Source organism: Equus asinus, chromosome 25, assembly GCF_041296235.1.
Source record: "Equus asinus isolate D_3611 breed Donkey chromosome 25, EquAss-T2T_v2, whole genome shotgun sequence".
In the NCBI taxonomy this organism is placed as follows: domain Eukaryota; kingdom Metazoa; phylum Chordata; class Mammalia; order Perissodactyla; family Equidae; genus Equus; species Equus asinus.
Window position 1 is genome coordinate 42987677 of NC_091814.1, and position 21693 is coordinate 43009369.

The 21693-nt window shown below is 36.2% G+C and overlaps 1 protein-coding gene across 4 annotated transcripts in view; it reads right to left on the reverse strand.

The window, feature by feature from the left end:
- CEP350 (centrosomal protein 350) overlaps positions 1-21693 on the reverse strand; it is a 160636-nt gene that overhangs the window by 64175 nt on the left and 74768 nt on the right. For all 4 annotated transcript variants that reach the window (XM_014845276.3, XM_070498074.1, XM_070498076.1 and 1 more), the window contains 10 exons: positions 20582-20802; positions 19648-19811; positions 16061-16171; positions 15449-15589; positions 13821-13957; positions 12867-12989; positions 9018-9187; positions 2996-3192; positions 2249-2433; positions 1682-1769 (listed from right to left, as the gene is read on the reverse strand). In XM_014845276.3, the coding sequence (XP_014700762.3) occupies positions 1682-1769; positions 2249-2433; positions 2996-3192; positions 9018-9187; positions 12867-12989; positions 13821-13957; positions 15449-15589; positions 16061-16171; positions 19648-19811; positions 20582-20802 (1537 nt within the window). The remainder of the gene's footprint in view (positions 1-1681; positions 1770-2248; positions 2434-2995; positions 3193-9017; positions 9188-12866; positions 12990-13820; positions 13958-15448; positions 15590-16060; positions 16172-19647; positions 19812-20581; positions 20803-21693) is intronic.

Consider the following 21693-nt stretch of genomic DNA (forward strand, 5'->3'; position numbering starts at 1 on the left):
AGAATGGGGCAGAAGCAACATACAAAGAGATGATTTTCAAAGACTGATGAAATACAACAAACAATAGATTCAAGCTCAGCAAACCCTAAATAGTATGAATACAAAAGAAACCACACCTAGGCACATCATAGTAAAACTACTGAAAAATCAAAGATAAATTTTTAAAAATCTTAAAAGCAGCCTTCAAAAGAACAAAATTGAGACAGTTGAGCTCTCCACAAAAACAATGGAAACCAATAGACAACGGAAAATAATATCATTAAAAATGCTGAAAAGGGGCCAGCCCGGTAGTATAGTGGTTAAGTTTGTGTGCTCAAGCAAAATAATTCTGTAGCTAGTAAAAATAATTTCAAAGATGAAGGTGAAACAAGTACATTTTCAAACTAACAAAAACAATGTGTTATCAGCAGGCATGCAACAGAACATTAGATTCATCAAAATTAAAAAGCACACTATTAAAGTAAAAACACACCACCACACAAAGACAGAAAATATTTGTAAATCTAGTCTTTATTTTATAAACAGAAAGGTACTGTAACACTGTAAAAAGTTATTTACCTATTTTAACTAAGAAAGAAATTTAAATTATTTTAAAAGCCATTTTTTTCTGGATTAAAAAGACATGACTTCTTTTTTAAAAAAAAATAAAGTTGAGAATTCCTTCAAGTTCACATGATCAGTGATGTTTCCTGGGGCAAACTTAAAAGAAAACTATGTAAGTAATAATCCAATGCATAACGCAAATGATTAAGTGCATAAATCATCCAACACAGTAGCTAGTACCTGGCAACATCTCAATAAGGGGAAAAAAAACCCTAGAATCTACTAAATACTTACCAGGCACTGTGAAACACATTTTTATATATGCTACCTCACCATATCAAGTATAATCTTACTCCTACAGATTAGGAAATTAGGTCTCAGAGAGTTACTTAACCTTGACCATGATTATAGTTGCAAGTGACAAAGCTGGAATTCAAATAACAACTACTAATATTTATTGAGCACTTACCTTTGTGCCAAGGTCTAAGTTTATTATTATATGTATTAAAACTTATTTATTCCTCCCAACAACCCTCAAAGCATATTGTCATTATTATCCTCAGTTTACAGATAAGGAAACTGAGGCACAGAGAGTTTAAGTTACTTGTCCAAGGTTATGAAACTAATAGTTGGCAGATTTGGGACATTAACCCAGGCGATCTGACTCCAGAGCCTGAATTTTTAAGCACTACAGCATGCTGATCTCTAGGATTCAAACCCGAGGTCTTTCTGAATCCACTAAGCCAAAATATTTGTCAATTTGTAATTAATACGTCTTGAAAATCTATTTGGGGAAACAGTGACTAAAAAGTTAATCCAAATAGATTCTGTCACAAATATCTCAATTTTTAAAATACGCATTTCAAAAGATTATTTTATTTTACATACCAAATGAAGGCAGAAGGTTTGACTCTATACTATATTAAGTTAGCAGTGACACACAATCCCAATTTAGGAGAAATATGTAGATTATCAGGAAACTCCTGTAATTATAGTGGTATAGGCATAAACAGTGGTAAATATCAACTAAATCTCATTTAAGGCGGTGATAAGAAAAAGAGATTAGGTAAAATAATAGATTCCAAAATCCAACTTGCCTCTGATAAATTCTCTTAAAGGAATGTTTTTCCTAACTTACCTTTTCTTGCTGCAACCTTAAGAGCAAACCACGCTGTTTCTTTCGGAGTGGGGGCATTTTGTCATCTTCTCCTTTGTCTCGTAGATGTCTGCAAATATTTCCCATTGAGACGAACATTAAATTTCTATTCTAATGTCAAGAAGTCTCAACCACTAAAAAGTCTCTAAACCAATTTAACATTTTCAAATGTGGAAAACAGCTGGTGCATGCAGCAATTCCTATCCCAACAAATATTTTACTGTGTATATAATATATGCAAACCCTAGACTCTGTCCTTTAAAGACAAAATAGCTTTGAGAAATTTACAGCAGAGTAAAGGAATTAAGTATAAAATAACAACATAAGAGTCAGTTAAGCAATAAAAGAGAAATGCAAAGAAAGTGTATGAGTAGGTCTTGAAAGCAACATGATTCAAGGATGACTGCTGCATTTCTAGCTTGAGAAACTGGGTTGATCAAATCAAATTAAATTAAATGAGGAAACAAAAACACCTTTAAAAACAAAGCATTTCCTTTTAATGAAAGGAGAAGTTGAACAGTGAAAACTATGTTCACTGAAAGAACTTACTTTTTCTGATGCTCTAGCCAGGCCAATTCAGCCTTAGTTTTCTCCTTCAAGGCCTTTTCACGGAGACGCAGCAGTGAAGACTGGTGAGCTGCCCTCATTTCCTCTTCTTTCATATACTGTCGAACCATCTCCATAGTAAATTTGGAAAAGCTGTCTTGTCCTCCTGAGAATGGCATGCTCAGCTCCTAAAGTAGAGAGTTTATTTTCAGTTTATCACCATTGGAACTTAATTTCATTAAAAGAGGTATGCACTTATAAAAATAAAATATGTATACAAAAAGGCTGCCAACCATGTAAGAGAACATTCTTCAAAAAAGGCACACAAGAAGGGGTAATATTCATCTTCTAATTTATTCAGCCAATAAAATTTTAACAGCTACTGTAAGCTAGGTACTGTCCCGGGGATATAAAGTGGGGTAAGAATTTGTGCCTGTTACTCAAAAGGCTCATAATTTAGTAAGAAGAATGATATAAGTGTAAATTAGAGTGAAGCAAGTGTAAAAGCTAAAGAGGTAACTTTTGCTCAGATCCTCAAAGGCCTTATATACCATTCCAAGAAATACATCTGTTTTCTACCTTGTGAGGAAAGCAAAGCCAGATTCTATAACAAAAATACAATGTAAAATTGATCTTAGGAAAATCATTCTGGTAGCTGACAAAGGAGTTCAAGCACAAAATGTATCCTCACGCCTTTTCAAGAACACACAACTATTTATGAAGAACTCCCACAGGTAAACTGAAACACACCTTGGCAGAAGACAGTGTAGTCTTTTCTGGGGAAGTTTCTTCATCAGAGTCATCATGATGGCCTCTTTTCTTTTCCATATTAAATCTGCGATGACTCTCAGAAGGCAATAAAGATCGAAACGATTTTTCTTCTATTTCATCTTCTGTCATGGACTCATCAAATTTCAGGGAATATTCTGTTGCAACAGAAGTTGAATCTAAAAGAATATGGAGCAAGTAGATTTTATCATTGTAACAATCTACAGTAGGTATTCAATTAGTAGCCCTTGCTGCCTCTTTATAGGACAATCTAACATAAACTCATAGAACTGATTGCTAGCAGGTAATAGGTATGGAATAATAAACAAAATACACTTAACTTACAAACAAGAAAAAAATCTCTACAATATCTAAAAATACTAATATAAGAAATATAGTAAAAGTGTAATGTACTTCATACATAAAGAGCTCTTACAAATCAATCAGAAAAACCACTAATAACCCTAAAGAAAAATAAGAAATGGTAATGATCAGATGCTTCACAGAGGCCAAAATTTAAAAAGTTTATTACTAGCAAAGAAATGCAAATTAAAAATTTTTTTAGAATTCATCAATTTAATGCTTAAAAACATAACAGCTCTTTTAGGTTCGTTCCTGTGTGCCTGTGACATGTCCCTACCCCCATGCATTTGTTTACTTAACATCCTTACTTTCTGGTACTACTAGATGTTCGAGGTTCATTTTGTATTTTCCCCGCCCAGTCCTAGAATCAGTCACTCCTCCAAAGAGCTCTGGTTTCTTTTATTGGAGAATATTTAGAAACCAGCTGGGTACCAGTTGTCCTTCTTACTACTGGGGTATCGTTGTTTCTTGACTCTCTTAGTGGGCAGACCTAGGTAATATATGCATATATACTAACCCATGTACACACACACACACACGCATACACACACACCCCCACCCGTTCCAGTATTCATCCATCCAAACATGGATTCATACGTAAGCATCTGACTGTAATCCAGGACCACAGCATCCATTCTAGTCTTCCTTTCTTGTGTATCTGTAACTTCCCTCTCCAACACTGAGAAATCTGGTTCCCACGATCCAACATCTATTTACTCATTTGTTCAACCCCAATATATACGCAAAGAACTGGGATTTTTTTTGAGGAAGATTAGCCCTGAGCTAACATCTGTTGCCAATCCTCCTCTTTTTGCCGAGGAAGACTGGCCCTGAGCTAACATGAGTGCCCATCTTCCTCTACTTTATGTGTGGGACGCCTACCACAGCATGGCTTGCCAAGGGGTGCCATGTCCGCACCTGGGATCCGAACCAGCGAACCCCGGGCCGCCAAAGTGGAACGTGGGCACTTAACCGCTGTGCCACTGGGCTGGCACCTATATAAACAATTGTTAACCAACACCTCTGTGTGAAAAACAAATTTACCAACTAGAATACAGTTTTTCTATACTGTTCCTTTTGTATTTAGGCTTATAATGTCCACTCAAAAATACCATTTTCCAAAGTTACTTAGGCCAGCCCCTTTTTCCTCCACCCCCTTCAGTGTGGTTATGCCATATATTTGTAACAGAGTTAGATTCATTTGCCACAGGCTAACTAAGCAGTTTGCATACATTAAAGTTTACTCTTTGTGATTTGCAGGTCTAGGGTTTTGACAAATGCATAGGATCAGACAGTACATACAAAACCACACAGAACGTACAATACCTTACATTAGAGTTGATTCACACTAAAAGTTCTCCTGTGCATCTGCTTTATAGTCAACCACTTCCTCTTCCACCTAACAACTGGGAACCATTAATTTGTTTTCCATCCCTATAGTTTTGCCTTTTCTGGAATGTCATATAAATGGAATTATAGAATACGCAGGCTTTTGGGGCGTGCTTCTTTCAATTAGTAAAATTTACTTAAAATTCATCTATGTTGTTGCATGAGTTAATAGCTTGTTCCTTTTAATTACTGAATCTTATTCCATTGTATATTTACCAGTTTGTTTATTCATCCATCTCACAAGACATCTTAGTTGCCTCCAGTTTTTAGCAATTATGAATAATGGTGTTATGAGTATTAGTATACAGGTTTTGTGTGGATATAAGTTTTCAAATCACTTGGACAACTACCTAGACATGTGATTTCTGGGTCATTATAAAATACTGTGAAAATGTCTCCAAAGTAGCCATACCATTTTGCGTTCTCTTCAGCAATGAATGCAAGTTTCTGGAGCTCTGCATCCTTGCCAACTTGTTGTCAGGTTTTTTGAATTTTACTCATTATAACAGGCATATTGTAGTATTTCATTGTGATTTTAATTTTCATTTCCCTAATGACACATGATATTGAAGATCTTTCCTATGTCTATTTGCCATTTGCATATTTTCTTCAATGAAGTGTCTGTTCAGATCTTTTGCACCTTTTTAAATTAGGTTGTGGGTTTTCTTGTTGTTAAGTTTTCAGAGTCCTTTACATATTCTGGATACAAGTCCTTTATCCAATATGTGATTTACAAATATTTTCTACTAGTCTGTGGCTTAATTTTCATTCTCCTAACAATGTCTTTCACAGAAAAGAAATTTTTTAATTTTGAACAAAGTACAACTTATCAATTTTTTCTTTCATGGATTGTACTTTTGGTGTGGTATCTGAGAAATCATTGCCAAACCAAAGGTAACCTAGATTTTCTCCTATGTTTTCTTCTACATATTGATGTTTTAAATGGTTTAATTCCTTTGGATCTTGGTTGGTCTGTGAATTCTAGCTGCCTATGCTCTCCAGGCTCCTAATTCCATTTTCTCAACTCAGGGAGACTGCTGGGCTCCATGCTCTGTGGTCTGGAGACTCTCTCCAGGTAGTAAGCCAGGGGTAATAACAGCGCTCATCTCATCTGTTTCCTGTCTCTCATGAATCAGTATCATTCACTGCCTAATGTCCACGGTCTTAAAAACAGCTATTTCATACGTTTTGTCTGACATTTTAGGAGGGAGGGCAACCTGGTCCTGTTCCTCCATTGTGGCCAGAAGCAGAAATCCAAATAATTTAATTCTATATTGTTTGAAGAAGTTAAATAAATCAAAAAGTCACAGTTTGTGACATTTCAAATTAGTCACTTGACAATTATTTATTCACAGTTTTTGGAGGCCACACACCATGGTAAACACTTGAGTTACACCATTAAACAAGTCATATATGTTCACTGTCTATTCTTCTGAGTCTCACAGACACTATCAATAATTAACTGCCATCAGTACTTTAATTACAAACACTACTATTAACAAGATAAAATTTAGTAAAGGTTAAATTCATTCTGTAAGAGAAACGCTATTATTCCTCTACCCTTAATTTCTCCCATGAGGTGGAAATTGTCACTATGAAGCCTGATCCTAAAATGAATTTCATTAGTGTTTAATCCAGCAGGCCACAAAATATTTTTGATTGTGTATATTTATCAGTAAAAAAAATATGAGCATGCTTGTCAATATTTATAAACTACTGTCTTAGTCTGTCTGGGCTGCCGTAACAGAAGACCACAGACCGGGGGGCTTAAACACCAGAAACTTATTTTCTCACAGTTGTGGAGGCTGGAATCCAAGACCAAGACGCTGGCAGGGTTGTTTCTGCTGACACCCCTCTTCTTGCTTGTAGACTGATGCCTTCTGTGTCCTCACAAGGCCTTTTCTCCATGCACGCACACTCCTGGTGTCTTCTCTTCTTCTAAGAACACCAGTCCTACTGGATTAGAGGTCCACCCTTATGACCTCATTTAACTTTATCTCCTTAAAGGCCCTATCTCCAAATACTATCATATTGGAAGTCAGAGCTTCAACAAATGGATTTTCAGGGGACACAATTAAGTCCATAACATTCCACCCACTGGCTCCCCAAAACTCATTCCTTCTCACACGCAAAACACATTCACCCCATCCCCACAGCCCCAAAAGTCTTAACCCATTCCAGCATAAACTACAAGTCTAAAGTCTCATCTAAATATCTCAATCAGGTATGTGAGAGGTATGTGAGACTCAAGGTAAGATTCATCCTGAGGCAAAATTCCTATCTAGCAGTGAACCTATGAAACAAGACAAGCTAAGTGCTTCCAAAATATAATGGTGGGACAGGCATAGAACAGACAACCCTATTCCAAAAGAAAGAAATTGGAAAGAAGAAAGGGTGACAAGTCTCAAGCAAGTCCAAAACCTAGCAGGGTAAATTTCATTACATCTTAAGGCTCAAGAATAATCCTCTTTAGCTGGATGCTCTGCCCTCCAGGCCCACCAGCGTGGCTGCCATGCTTTCCAGGCCCACTGGGGTGGCCATTCCTCCTCACCCTTGAGGGGCAGTCGCACTCCCTCGGCCATCAGCAGTGGCCTTGCTCCTGAGACCCTGAGCAGGGGCAGCCTGGACAAGTGAAACTAAGGAGATGGCCCCACCCTCTGAAACCAATGAGGGGACAGCCTTGCCATCTGGGCCTGTGATGGCAGTGGCTGCTCTGATTTCTGAATCACCCTCAGGGTTATTCTTTCACTTTTCTTGAAGGATAAGGCTTATTCACAGCTGGACAGCTCTATTGTCTCATCCCGTAGAATCCCAGAAATCTGAAAGCCTTCCTATATTTCATCCCATTTCTTGCCCTTTAGTCCAAATTGGCCATGTCTCTGCTGGGATGATCCCATCTCTATTCCTGGTTTCTGCTGAGATGGCTGATTAAATCCATGGGTAATCTCTTTATGGAGTGATTGTTCAGTCACACCCTTGGTGTTCTCTCCAGAAGAGCTTTCTCATTTTTCACAATATGGATAGGCTAAAAATTTTCCAAATCTTCAAGTTCTGGTTCCTTTTTGCTTTACAATTCCTTCAATTTATCTCTCCTCTCTCATTTTACTATAAGCAGTAAGGAGAAACCAGGCCATGCCTTCAACACTTCCTTAGAAATCTCAGCTAAATAGCTGAGTTCATCACTTTTAACTTCCACTTTCCATAAAATACTATAATGCAGTTCAGCCAAGTTCTTTGCCACTTTATAACAAGGACTGCCTTTCTTCCAGTTTCCAATAACATGTTCCTCATTTCCATCTTTATCAGACTTCATCAGCATCACCATTATTTAATGTCCATAGTCCTACCAACAATCTCTGCAAGGTAGGCTTTTTCTAGCATGCACCTCAAAACGCTTCTAACCTCTACTCATTACCCAGTTCTAAAGCCACTTTCACATTTTAGCACTTGTTATAGAGCACCCCACTTCTAGGTAGGACTGCCATAGCTACAGACTGCTATACCCATATATTATATTCATTATAAAATTTACAAATATTTTAAAAGAATGAGAAAAATTTAAATTTAAATATTTTCTTCTTGCACTCCAAAGACTGTCTTGCCTATTCTACTTTAAAGACTATAGTTCTAAACTATCAAGCCAAAACAATGCTTAAGAGCCAGTTATTTAAAAAATAAATTCTAGAATGGAGGCTGTTAACATTCTGACTTTGTCTTAAAGGTGCCATTTATTGCCAGATTCTGTTTTCTTCATTATGTTATTTACTACTTATTATTTGATAGGAGTACAGCTTTGTTTATGATCTAGGAACAGTTAAGTAATGAATTTTAATCTAGTTATTATATCTGATATTAACATTTATTTAAAAAAGTATCCTTATTGTATTGTTAACAATTTAAAGTTAATTAATAATGTAGTTTCCTTTTTATGATTACGTTACATATCCATAATAGGAAAAAGTTATTTTTTTCAGTGTTGAGTATACATTTTCCATTCATATGCATGTTCTGCTAGAATTAGTTTTGCCACCTCTTAGGATTGTGACACACAATTGTGTAAAACATTGGCACGGGCTACCAGCATAGTGTATGGCCTTGAAATAGTTTCACCTGGACACATTTAATATCAGACATGTAACCGTGTCATTATCACCATGTTCTAATTATATTAACCAGCTCAATCACAAATATCTCAAAGGGCTGGAAGCCTCCCCAAACAAACAAATATACATATATGTGCAAGAAAAGTTACCTTTCTCATCGGGAAGAGATGGTACGCTATCACTCCGCAGAGAATCATCTGCAGCAGTCTGAACCTGTTCATCAATAGAACTCTCCATCTTTTCACCATGAAGTTTCTTCTCATTTTCCTTAGAAGATAGAACTGAAGGACTTTCTTGACGGCTGCTACCACTACTACTTCTGTTTATGGATATTATGGAAACAAACCAAAAAAAAAAAGGCGACAAAGTGAGGATCATTAACTTCAAAGTAAACTTATTTAGACAAAGAAATGTGCCTTATGATCAATATATAAAATGATGAAAGCTATAACATAAAACATAAAAATGCTAAGTAGACACAAGTCTGAGAAGAAACTGCTTTAGAAAAGATGAGTAGGAAGGAGGAAGGTTTCACTTTTAAATAATCATGATGGGTATCCACTACTCTCAGGCGATCACTCCCCTTTATCCTTTTATTTTAAAATCAAGCTCCTGGGAAAGGGGGCTTCTACTTGCTGTTTCCACTTCCTTACTTTTCATCAACATCACGATTTATCACAATCTGCTTCAATCCCAACTATTCTACTGGCACTGTTCTTGTAAACTATACCTGAACTCTAACTGCCAAATCCAACACATAATTTCTTTTTCTGCACAACATTAGATGATGTTAACCTCTATCGTCTTTAAAAGCTCTACTTGCTAAAGCAAATGTAGTAAAATGTTAACATTAGGGTAATCTGGATGAAAGATATTCAAGAACTTTCTATCATTCAACTTTTCTATAACCTTGAAATTATATCAAAATTAAATGTTAAATAAAAGAGCTCTCCTTATATTCCCTGACTCTACTCTCACCTGCTTCTCTTGCTTATCTTCCTAATCAAGTTTCCCTGTATTTCTTCCACTTCCTTTTAATTTTTCTATCTTTCCTTAAAACAATGGTGCTTTCTAGAATTTTGGTTTTGGTAGCTTTCTGTTTTATGCTACATACTCTCTTTGGGCAATCTTACACACCCCTATAATTTAAACTACTATCATTTAGATTGAGCCTCAAATCTGTACCAGTAGCTCTGCCCTTCTCCTGATTTTAAGCCTCAAGTTTCCAAATGCTTAGTGAACTTGTTTTCAAGTTCAATGTTTTCCACCCTCCTCCTTCGCTTTCCTTAGTTTATTCATTCACTTAAATATATATTTGTTGTCAGTACTGTTGAGTCGATTCTAACTCCTAGCAATCTTGTACAGCAGAGTGGAACCCTGCCTGGTCTTTGTGTACTATCCTCTCACCTTCTGGCGCTATGTCAGACAATGTCCCACTGCTATTCATAGGGCTTTCATGGCCAATTTTTTGGGAAGTAGGTGGCGAGGTCCTTCTTCTTAGTCTTAAGTCTCAAAGCTCTGCTAAAACCTATCCACCATGGATGACCCTGCTGGTATTTGAAATACCAGTGGCATAGCTTTCAGTACCATAGCAACATGCAACTGCCACAGTTAAGACAACTGACAGATGGGTGGTGTGTTTCCCTGACCAGGAAACGAATCCAAGCTGTGGTGGTGAGAGTGCCAAATCTTAACCACTAGACCACCAGGACACATAAATATATATATTAATATTTAGAGTTATAAGGAGCTTATATATATACACACATACATATATATATATCAAGGAGCTAATCATGAGCCAGGTGCTGAGATCCTCTGCATAAACAGATCCTTTCTGCCAAGGTGCTTGTGGACCCCTTCTCCCACTCCCAAGGAAGGTTTGGTCACTTCTGTCTCTGTGTTGATACTGCTTTTTGTGTGTGTTCTTATGATAGTATTTATCAGAATATTATCCAATTATTTGTCTGATTTAATAAATGTTTTTAACAGGATAAATCATATAATAAAGTTATAAGTAAAAGATACAATGCAGGAGACAGCAAATGCTTTGGAGTCAGAAAGATACGGGGTTAATCTCAATTCTTCCACTTAGTAGTTATATGCCAATCATTCCCTCAATAAACATGTAGTAGATTGCCTACTGTGTGCTAGGGCTTTTGATAAGTTCTGGGGATACAAGAATAATATGGTCTTCATTAGGATGGGTATAACGAAAAAGAAAGACAACAACAAGTGTTGGTGAGGATGTGGAAAACTTTTATATTGTTGGTGGGAAAGTAAAATGGAACAGCTACTCTGGAAAACAGTTTGGCAACTCTTCAAAAAGTTAAACAGAGTTACTATATGATCCAGCAATCCTTCTCCTAAGTATATACCCAAGAGAAATGAAAACAAATGCCCACACAAAAACAGTTAAAAAGTGGAAACAATCCAAATGTCCATCAACCGATGGATAAATAAAATGTGGTAGATCCATGCAATAGAATATTATTTGGCTATATAAATAAAGTACTGATATATGATAGAGGAACCTTGAAAACATTATACTAAGTCAAAGAAGCCAGTCACAAAGGACCACACATTGTATGATGCCATTTATATGAAATGTCCAAAAAGACAAATCCGTAGGAACAGAAATAGAAAGTAGATTAATGGTTGGCAGAGGCTGGGGAAGAAGAGGCATAAGAAGTGGCTGCTAATGGGTACAGGGTTCTATTTGGGGTGATGAGAACATAGACCTCAAAGAATTCTAATCTAGATAACTGACGAGTAAAGGAACAAGGATATAGAAGCTAGTAAAGGCTGTAAGAGTTATGTTCAGAGTATTGTGGGAGAACATAGAAGACAGATCTACAGCAGACCAGGGGTAGCACTGATTCTTGAAGCAGAAGTAAAAGTAACCCAAATGAAATGGACGGAGAGGGTCTAAAGGAAGACGCATTAGATGCAACGGCACAGAAGACAAAGAGAGCATGGTTTTAGAGATCTGAAGTAGTTAGAATTAGTGGAGTGTGACAAGAAGGGAAATGCCAAGAGACACAGCTGCAGATGGACCAAAGGCTCAATAACAAAGGCACTTTCATGTTATATTAAGTGGCTCTGAGAGAATACTGAGGGTTTCAAACAGGTGAATAAACAACTGGCTGCAAATTTTAGAAAAATCACTGATTACCATGTGGTTAATGAATAGAGTGAGAAAAGGTTAGAGGATGGGGAAACGTATTAGGAGTCCACTGTAGTAACTCAGATCGTGGCCTAAATGAAGTGTCAGTGAAGGTTAAACGAAAGTCACATGGTTCCAGACACACAGTATGTACTCAATAACTGTTGGTACTTACCTCACATTGATTTTCACATGTTTTTAGAATCACGATTTAATTTTTTAATTGAGGTTTTACTACACTCTGACAACGTAGGTATCCTACCTCTAAGAATTCTGGAAAGAAGCCCCTAAAACCTTCCAATCCAAGGACAGAATCATAATTGAAAACTATAGATGTTAATAATGTCCCAAGTACCAATGACAAAGTACTCAATCTTCTTTTACAATAATAAAAATTAGCACATACAGTAATGTCAAGAAATATGAATGTCAGCAAAGCAATGTAGATTCTAAGAAACAAAGGCTTTGGAGCCAGATAAACCAAGGTTCAATTCCTTGGTGTGCCACTATCTATGTGACCTTCGGTGAGTTTCTGAGTACCTCTCTGAGCCTTTGTTCCCTCATCTATCAAAGGAGGATAATATCTGTCTTGGAAAGTTGTTATGAAGAGTAAATGTAGGAAAAACAACTTATACAGTGCCTGTACAATGTAGGCTCTCAAGGAATGGTAGCTATATTATTACATGGAACAACTAATTTGTAAATCAGCTAATTAAATGGGGGAAGCCAGAACTTTGAAGGGAAGACACTATCTCATTTAAAGAAATGAGACTAAAAATTAAAAAAAAACAATGTCTAAGCCATTTATCAGACTTTACTAAATCAAACTCACCTTCTATCATGATTCTTGTATCTTGAAGACTCAGAATAACTATCATATGAGGGGGAATACTTCCGATGCTTTGAGTCAAGGGTCCCTTCTTTACTCTGAGACAGTGAAACAGAATGACTTTTCCTACAAAGAAAAGAAAAACTGATTAAACATTTAAAGTCTCTAATAAAAGAAAAATTTTAAACACTGTTTAACATTAACGAGATAAAATCTTGAATTCATAGAAATAATGAAGTCACTGTTACAAAGTTTTTGAGAAAGAAAGGCATTCACTCATAGAAAAGGGTATATAGCACATTAAAGAATATCTTCTCATATAATAAATATGAGAACTACAAATCACCCCAAGTATCAACGAATGTGAACTGAGACTTAAAATCTACAAATTAGAGACTGTCAAAACGTGATGCAAAAAACGACACACACAAACATGATCACATATCCAGCCCTGCCTAAAATACTCTCTGATGACCTTTCATTGCTCCTAGAATAAACTCCAAAAGCCTGAAGGTCTGCAAGGTCCTACCATGATCTGATCCCTGCAGCACCTCCTACCATTCTCCCCTTTGCTCTCTGCCTCCAGTCACACTGGTTTCCCTTTACTTTCTTTTCCTACATTTGCATGTATTGACCTGCCTACTCTTTACCTCCTGTATATCACTGACTCCCTTTCTTCCACTAAATCTCACCATAAGCTTTACTTCCTCAGGAAAACTTTCTCTGACCTCCTTGCACTCCCAGGCTATTCAAATTCCTTTCTTACATATCTCAGAGACATACGTTCCTTTTTTTCACAACACTTATCTCAGTTTTAAGTGTTCATTCACTTAAGTGAATATTTGATTAATATCTATCTTCCCTATATATTCCCAAAACTATATTCCTAGTACCCACAATAGTGCCTGAAACATACTAAATACTCATTACATGTTTGTTGAATGACTGAATATTAACCTATCTGTTTCAGCTCTGGTCCTCAGTTGCTTCACGAAGTCGGGAGCATGTTGCCGCTGGTGGTCATACAGTGTTACTAGTGGAGCTCCTGAAGCAGTGACAGCATCTGAGATATGAGTTCGAGTTAACTCTGCCATCTAAATATGAACACAAACAAAGCAAAAGCAGATGTAAAAAAGATAATATCACAGAAGAACTGAGAGGGAACATAGTGTTTTGGAAAGATCACTGGATTGAAAGCAAGCAAATTCTGCAATAATAGGTAAAATATTGTGGGTAAGTCATTTAGACGCTTTATGTCTCAGCAGCTTCCTTATAAAAATAATGGGTTGAACAATATGATTTCTATGGTTTCACCCAGCTATAACAATCTATGAATTACATAGAAAACCTTCAAGTCATAGAATAAGACACAGTAAACCAAAAATCAAATCTTGCTTTAAGAATCAATTCAGTTACTACTTCCTAAGTCTTTTCTGACCAAGAAAGTGAAGCATATTTTCCCTACTCTTAGCCACTACTGCAATTGCTGCATGCTTTATTCATACAGTATTCATTCAATCACTGCCTTGATGACTTGACGTATTTTTGAAATCTTTATTACTGTTGTCTAAAATTTTTTTGAGAAAAGAGACTCCACTTTATACTTATTTGCACAATCCCATAGTACTCAACATATAGCAGGTTCATGGCTTTCTAATAACAGAATCACTTCAACAAACGGTTCTAAACTGTAACTGCTAAAACAAACTGAAACTATATCTATAGATTATGATATTCTATATGGAGACAGCAGTAAAACTATTTCTGGCTTTATCCTTGGTACAGTAAAAGAAAAGACACCAACATCACTCTGGATAAAAATGAAACATCTTGATACAAAGCAGATCAGTGGCTCCCTGGGAACCAAGTTGGTGACTGACTACAACGGGACAGGAGGGAACTTTTTAGAGTGTTAGAAATATTCTTGATTTCTTGATTATGGTGGTGTTTACAGGGATAGATAGATAAGATATAGAAATATAAAGATATCTATATATATGTATTTGTTAAAACTCATCAAACTGTATACTTAAAATGGAAACATTTTATTATTTGTAAATTACACATCAATAAAATTGGTATGTTTTTTAAAAGTTTACTCAAGGGCAGGAATTTCTAGTTCTTCTCTATCTTTTTTTCTGGCTCTATATCATTCACATGTATAACACCCTGCAATAAATGTGCTTCTTATTTCAATAGGGTATGGCCCCCATTGAAAGTCACTAATTGAAAGTATGCATTTGCAGGGCCAGCCCTGTAGCCCAGTGATTAAGTTTGGTGTGCTCCGCTTTGGCAGCTCGGGTTCAGTTCTCAGGCATGGACCTACACCACTCGTCAGTGGCCATGCAGTGGCAGCGACCCACACACAAAATAGAGGAAGACTGGCACAGATGTTAGCTTAGGGAGAATCTTTCTCAAGCAAAAAGAGGAGGATTGGCAGCAGATGTTAGTTCAGGGCGAATCTTCCTCAGTAAAAAAAAAAAGTATTCATTTGCTGGATGTTAGAAACCCATTACTGCAAAGAGCAAAGTTACTGACATTGACTAAAAAGAACTAGAAACAAAAATGTTCTCCATGGCTCTTACCTCACAGATCTGGCGTGCTGCATCTGTGGTGAGGCGAGCAGCCTCTGTTTGCTGGGCAGCTATTTTACAAGTTGCTTCCTGCAGGACTTCAGTCACATCCCGTTGTGATTTAACCACCTGCTGTAATGATTCCGCATGGACCTGTAAATAAAAACGGGTGAATAGAGAACTTATGTCTCAGTCTCTCCCCATTCCAAATTAGTTTTTATTAGTAAATTTGTTTCATGGATTGAATGCCTTGTAAAAGAAAAAACCATTTGACTACTATTTGGCTTTCATATCTTAAAATCTAGAGTTTAAAATCTGGAATCTTAAAGTCACTGCTGGACCTTAAGTCTTAACCACTGTTCACGAGCTGATGTGTCTGCAGACAAGGAATCACTATACACCTCAGTTTCCACTTCTCTAAATTGGAGACAAATCTTGACTACTTAATTTCACAGGGCTGTTACAAGAATCAAATGACATGAAATTAACCCATATGGCATAATGTACTAAAACATTATTTATACCTTTTCTTTTTTATTCCTATATAACTAATAGAATACTGAAGTAATTTCAAAGATAAAAATTTAAGTTTAAAGAACCAGTACACACTGCAAAATAAGTTACCTGAGCTGCTTTGTTTCGGGTTTCTTCTAATTGTCTCTGACACTCCAGAGCCTCTTTTTCAGCCTTTAATTTCAAAAGGGCCAAGTCTCTTTCATGGCGCTGCTGCTGTGCCTTCGAAATAAAGAAATAATCAACTACTAATTCTATGATACTAAATTATTTTAATACAGTGACTATATTTAAACTCAATGCTATTTTTCTAACACAAATATTTTGAAGCAACAAATTAGAGCCTAAAGGAAAGAAGGTAAATAGGATAGACGTTAACCATTTATCATCTATCAAAATGTTTAGTGACCACCTACTATGTGTCAAATATGTAATAATATAAAACATTCCCAAGGCCTACAGGACTAAGAACTGATAATAAAAAGTTGGTGTGAAACTAAAAGCTATGGTGCCTAACTCTTTGAAAGAGATTAAAATGTCCTGTGTGTAAAAACAAAGATAATGCTTCACACCTCACACTTCTATGATTCCTTTATTTTGATTGGAAGAAGCAGTTTCATAAAAATGTTGGCCCAAAAAAGGTCTTCTTTTCACCAGGACCCTTTCTTACCAGTATTCCATAAAATGCTATCTATAAATTTATATATTGTCATTTCTTCTGGAATAGTGCTAAATAATATAGCTCCTCTAAAGGTGGGAAGGCTGTGTATAAAGCCATATAATGCCCTGTCCAAATCTGGAAACCCAGAATTATAACATATCCCTAAAATGGTAGAAAACCTCAGTGCTTTTTCAGATTTCAAGGTAAGTACGCGTGGCCACTGCAATGGGGCCATTTCCTCAATCCAGTGATTTTTAACAAAGTTGTTATCAGTCCCTTCCTACTCTCCACCAGAGAGCATTTGGAAAAGTCTGGAGAGTTTTTGCTGTCACAACTGGATAGCACTACTGCTATTTATTGGGAGGGGTGCATGAATGCTGAACTCCCAACAAAGCATGGGATAGTTCCACACAAAGAACTGCATATAGGTATTTTGGGAGGAACAACTATAAAATGAAATTGAAAAAAAATACCATTTATGACAGAATCAAAAGACATAAAATATTTAGGAAGAAATTGCAAAATGTATAAGACCTCTACAGTGAAAATTACACTGCTGAGAGAATATTTAAAAACCTAAATAAATAGAAAAAGATACCATCATGATCACGAATTAGAAGATGCAATACTGTCAAGATGTGAATTCTCCCCAAACTGATCTACAGATTCAATGCCATTCAAATCAAAATCTTGTCAGGCTTTTTTTTTTTGGTAGACACTGATAAACTGATTCTAAAGTTAGGCAGAAATGCAAAAACGTTATAATAGCCAAAACCATCTTGAGAAAGAACAAAGTTGGAGCAATTACACCCTGATTTCAAGACACAGTGTAAAGCAATAATAAAACAGTATGGTAATGGCATTAAGGACCAACAAATAGCAATGGAAAAGAACAGAGTCCAGAAATAGACCTACATATAAACGATTACTTAATTGTTGATAAAGGTACCAAGGCAATTTAAGTCTTATTGAGAAAATGGTGCTGGAACAACTGAATAACCATATGGGGGAAAGATGAACTGTGACCACTTCCTCACACTCCATAATTAACTTAAGATGATTCACACACTTATATATAAAAGCCAAAACTATAGAGCTTTCAGGGAAAACATAAAAGAATATCTTTGTTAAGTGTACGCTAATATCTTATTATTTATTTATTATTTTTGAGGAGGATTAGCCCTGAGCCAACATCCACCACCAATCCTCCTCTCCTTGCTGAGGAAGACTGGCTTTGAGAGTACATTAGTATCTTGGAGTAGGCAAAGATTTCTTAGAAAACAAAAGGCACTACCGTAAAAGAAAAAAATTAACACTAAATTTCATCAAAATTAAAATATTCTGCTCTTCAAAAGAAACAGTTTAAAACAATGAAAAGGCAAACCAAGGACCAGGAAACAATATTTGAAATATATCTGAAAAAGACTTGTTTCTAGAATAAAGAACTCCTACAACTCAGTAATTAAAAGATGAACAACCGGGTATGAAATAGGCAAAAGATTTGAACATTCACAAAAAAAGACTTAAGAATGGTCAATAAATACACAAAAATATGATCAATCTTATCAGTTATAAAAGAAATGCAAATTAAAACCAGCAATGAGATACTACTTTGCACTCACTAGCATAACTAGAATACCAAATAACAGCAGGATATGGAACAATTGGAACTCTCATACACTGCTGTACAATGGTAAGATGTTACAACTATTTAGTAAAAGGGTATAGCAATTTCTTATAAAATTAAACACATACTTACACTTGACCCAAGCAAGTACATTCCTAGGTATTTAAGCAAGAAAAATGAAAATCTGTGTTGAATACAGAAAGCTGTAGAAAATGTTCAGGGGCCAGCCTGGTGGTGTAGTGGCTAAGTTCGCATGCTCTGCTTCAGCAGCCCGGGGTTCACGGTTTTGGATCCCAGGCATGGACCTACACACTGGTGGCTCATTAAAGCCATGCTGTGGTGGCATCTCACATACAAAATAGAGGAAGACTGGCATGGTTGTTAGCTCAGCGACAATCTTCCTCAAGCAAAAAGAGGAAGACTGGCAACAGATGTTAGCTCAGGGCCAATCTTCCCCACCAAAAAAACAAAAAAGTTCATAGGAGGAATATTTATAACCGCCAAAAACTAGAAATAATACAAATGTACATCAATAAGAGAATGGATAAAAAATTTTTGATACATTAATTCCTGGAATATTTGGTAGAAAAATAAAACTATGGGTAAAACAACAGAGATGAATATTAAAAACATTATGCAATATAGAAAAAGCTAAACACAACAAGTACAAATTATACTTCAGTTTATATGAAGTTCTAGAACGAGCAAAAATAAACTATGGTGATAGGAATCAGAACAGCAATTGCCTCTGGGAGGAGGGGTTAACTGAAAAGGGGCATGGGTGAACATTCTGGCGTGAGAGAAGTATTCCATATTTTGATTAGGGTGATTGTTACACGGTTACACTGGTCAAAACTTATGAAACTATACACTTAAAATTTGTGTATTTTATTATATGTAAATAGTACCTCGGTTAAAAAAAAAAAATCCCAATAACACCCCCACCGAGGAACACTGCTTACACACTGGATTTTTGTTAGCAAAGGAAAAGTCCAGATTATCCTGGCTTTATCAAAAACCCATATCTCAGAAACTTTTCTCTTTGGTACAAATAAAGCATTAAAAAGAAAAAAACTCAGTCACCTGACTTTGTCAGTAAAAAGAGAAAATATTGAGAATATTTGATTAGCTGATTTTCATACTGTCATTAAAAAAGTAGAGAATGTGGAAAATGAAATATTTGAGAGAGAATGATTATATTATTGTTCTACTGCCAAACATTGCATGTTTAATTTTCTTTTCAGTACTCTATATGATAGTTTTTCCTAGGGTTATTTATAGCTGCTATATGGCAAACTATTCTTTTCTACTTGGCAGGTTAAACTTTTTTTTAATTCATCATTGACTATTTTAGATAGCAAAGAGAAGAGGAAAAACACAGAAAGCTAAAGAAGAAAACTCCACGAATACCTTTATGATCTGAGCCAGAGACACACTCTCCTGTTGAGCAAGCGAAATGCCTCTAACTCTTTCTACATCTGATAGCTGGCGCACCGACTCCTCAATGGCACTCAAGTAACTGAGTTCTGCTACCATACGATGCTGGAGGCCAGCAGGAGAAAAGCGCTTAGAACCTGGAGGGCATAAGAAGTGTCAAATGTAAAAGTTCACACGAAATTACATCTCAGATTCTAAAATTCACTTCTCATTTTAAGAGCCAAAAACAATACTAATTTCCTATGTAGGAAAGACAGTGACTTCTTAGTACAACGTATCTTAGTAGTTACTCCTTTTGTGTGTGGGTATGGGTGTGTATGCATGTGCATGCATGTGTCCATACAAATATAGATACCTACAAACACTTAGGAGTACATATATGGGATACATTTTTCAGGTGTACCTGACTAATGCTGGCAAGATGGGAAAAATCACCACTATTGAATCACTCATACTTTTCAATATTTATTTTCCTGCATAGTCTTTGTTTACTACTTCAAAAAGTAATCACAATCACTTGAGGGGCCAGCCTGGTGGCGCAGCAGTTAAGTTCGCACGTTCCGCTTTGGTGGCCCGTGGTTCACTGGTTCGGATCCTGGGTGTGGACCTATGCACTGCTTGTCAAGCCATGCTGTGGTAGGTGTCCCACATATAAAGAAGAAGATGGGCACAGATGTTAGCTCAGGGCCAGTCTTCCGCAGCAAAAAGAGGAGGATTGGTGATGTTAGCTCAGGGCTAATCTTCCTCAAAAAAACCAAAAAAGACAACCCTCCCCCCCCACCCCCGAAAAAAGTAATCACAATCACTTGAAAGAACATTTCCTTATGGTTCAACGGAAAGAAAAGAACTTTTCAGGAAAAAAATTAACATCTCATTTTTTAAATTACAGATGCATGGATCTACTTGCCTGGTGCTGAAGCCATCTCTGTATTTGTTCTGCTGGCAGCCAGGTTCATATCAGTAAAAGCTGCATTAGGCTTAAATCCTGTTACAGTTGGAGTCATTATTACTGAGGATTTAGATCTTTCTAATGAAGTTCCTGGCAGGTCAAATGGCAACAATTTCTGGGAACTTGGAGATAGGGGAGAAGTTGGAGTTTTCTGAGATCTTCCCTTGTCTGATGAGACACTAGAAGTTTTGTTTCACAAAGACATTAGAGAAAGGAAAACTACTTCAAGAACCAGCTAAGTTCCTAAGAACAGCATGCATTATCTTCTTTAACATTAGCTTTAAAAAGCTGTGATTCAGGCATTTATTCACTCCACATAGTTGCTACGCCAAATGAAGGCCTATGAGGACTCCTCTTACTGCTACATTTACAGTGGTCCACAAGCTAGGGACAAACCCTGCGCACAATAAAACGGAAAAGGAGTCTCTTGATTAAACTGGCACCTAACTCTCTCCTCTGCAATGAATATATGTCATGAATCACTTATTGTAGTATGAGGCAAAACCCTCTAAAATACTTAGACTTCATATAGCAGAAAAATTATAGCCATATATAAAAGGTAAGGTCAAGTCTATCTTATAAAAAATGTCTTAAAATATGTCTTTGAAAGAGAATAAAATATCATTTTGTATTAAAACTTAAGAAATGACAAAAACTACTCTTTTGTTATTCCTAACCCATAAGTCACAACAAAAAATTATTTTCATACTCACCATCCCTAAGTACTTTACACATGTCCTTTTGTTTCTATCCATCTTTTAACATTATAGTTCTTTCCTGAACTTTCTGATAAGAAGCAACCTCTCCCAACAGTTTGATTGGAACAATTCTCAAGGCATTTAATTCAACACAAGGCACAGGTCTAGCTCTTCTTCGAGAAATTAAGCTCACTAAAGGTATTGTTTCTCATAACAAGAAGCATTTTGCCTTGCAAGAAATATTTATTTATTAAATAAATGACTCAAAGATACTCTATAAAGCATGTTAGCATAGTGAACATATTTCTAACATTCAAGTTTACTTTTTGCTTTAATAAAATTATGAGTTTTCAAAGGTAAACATTTTTCTTA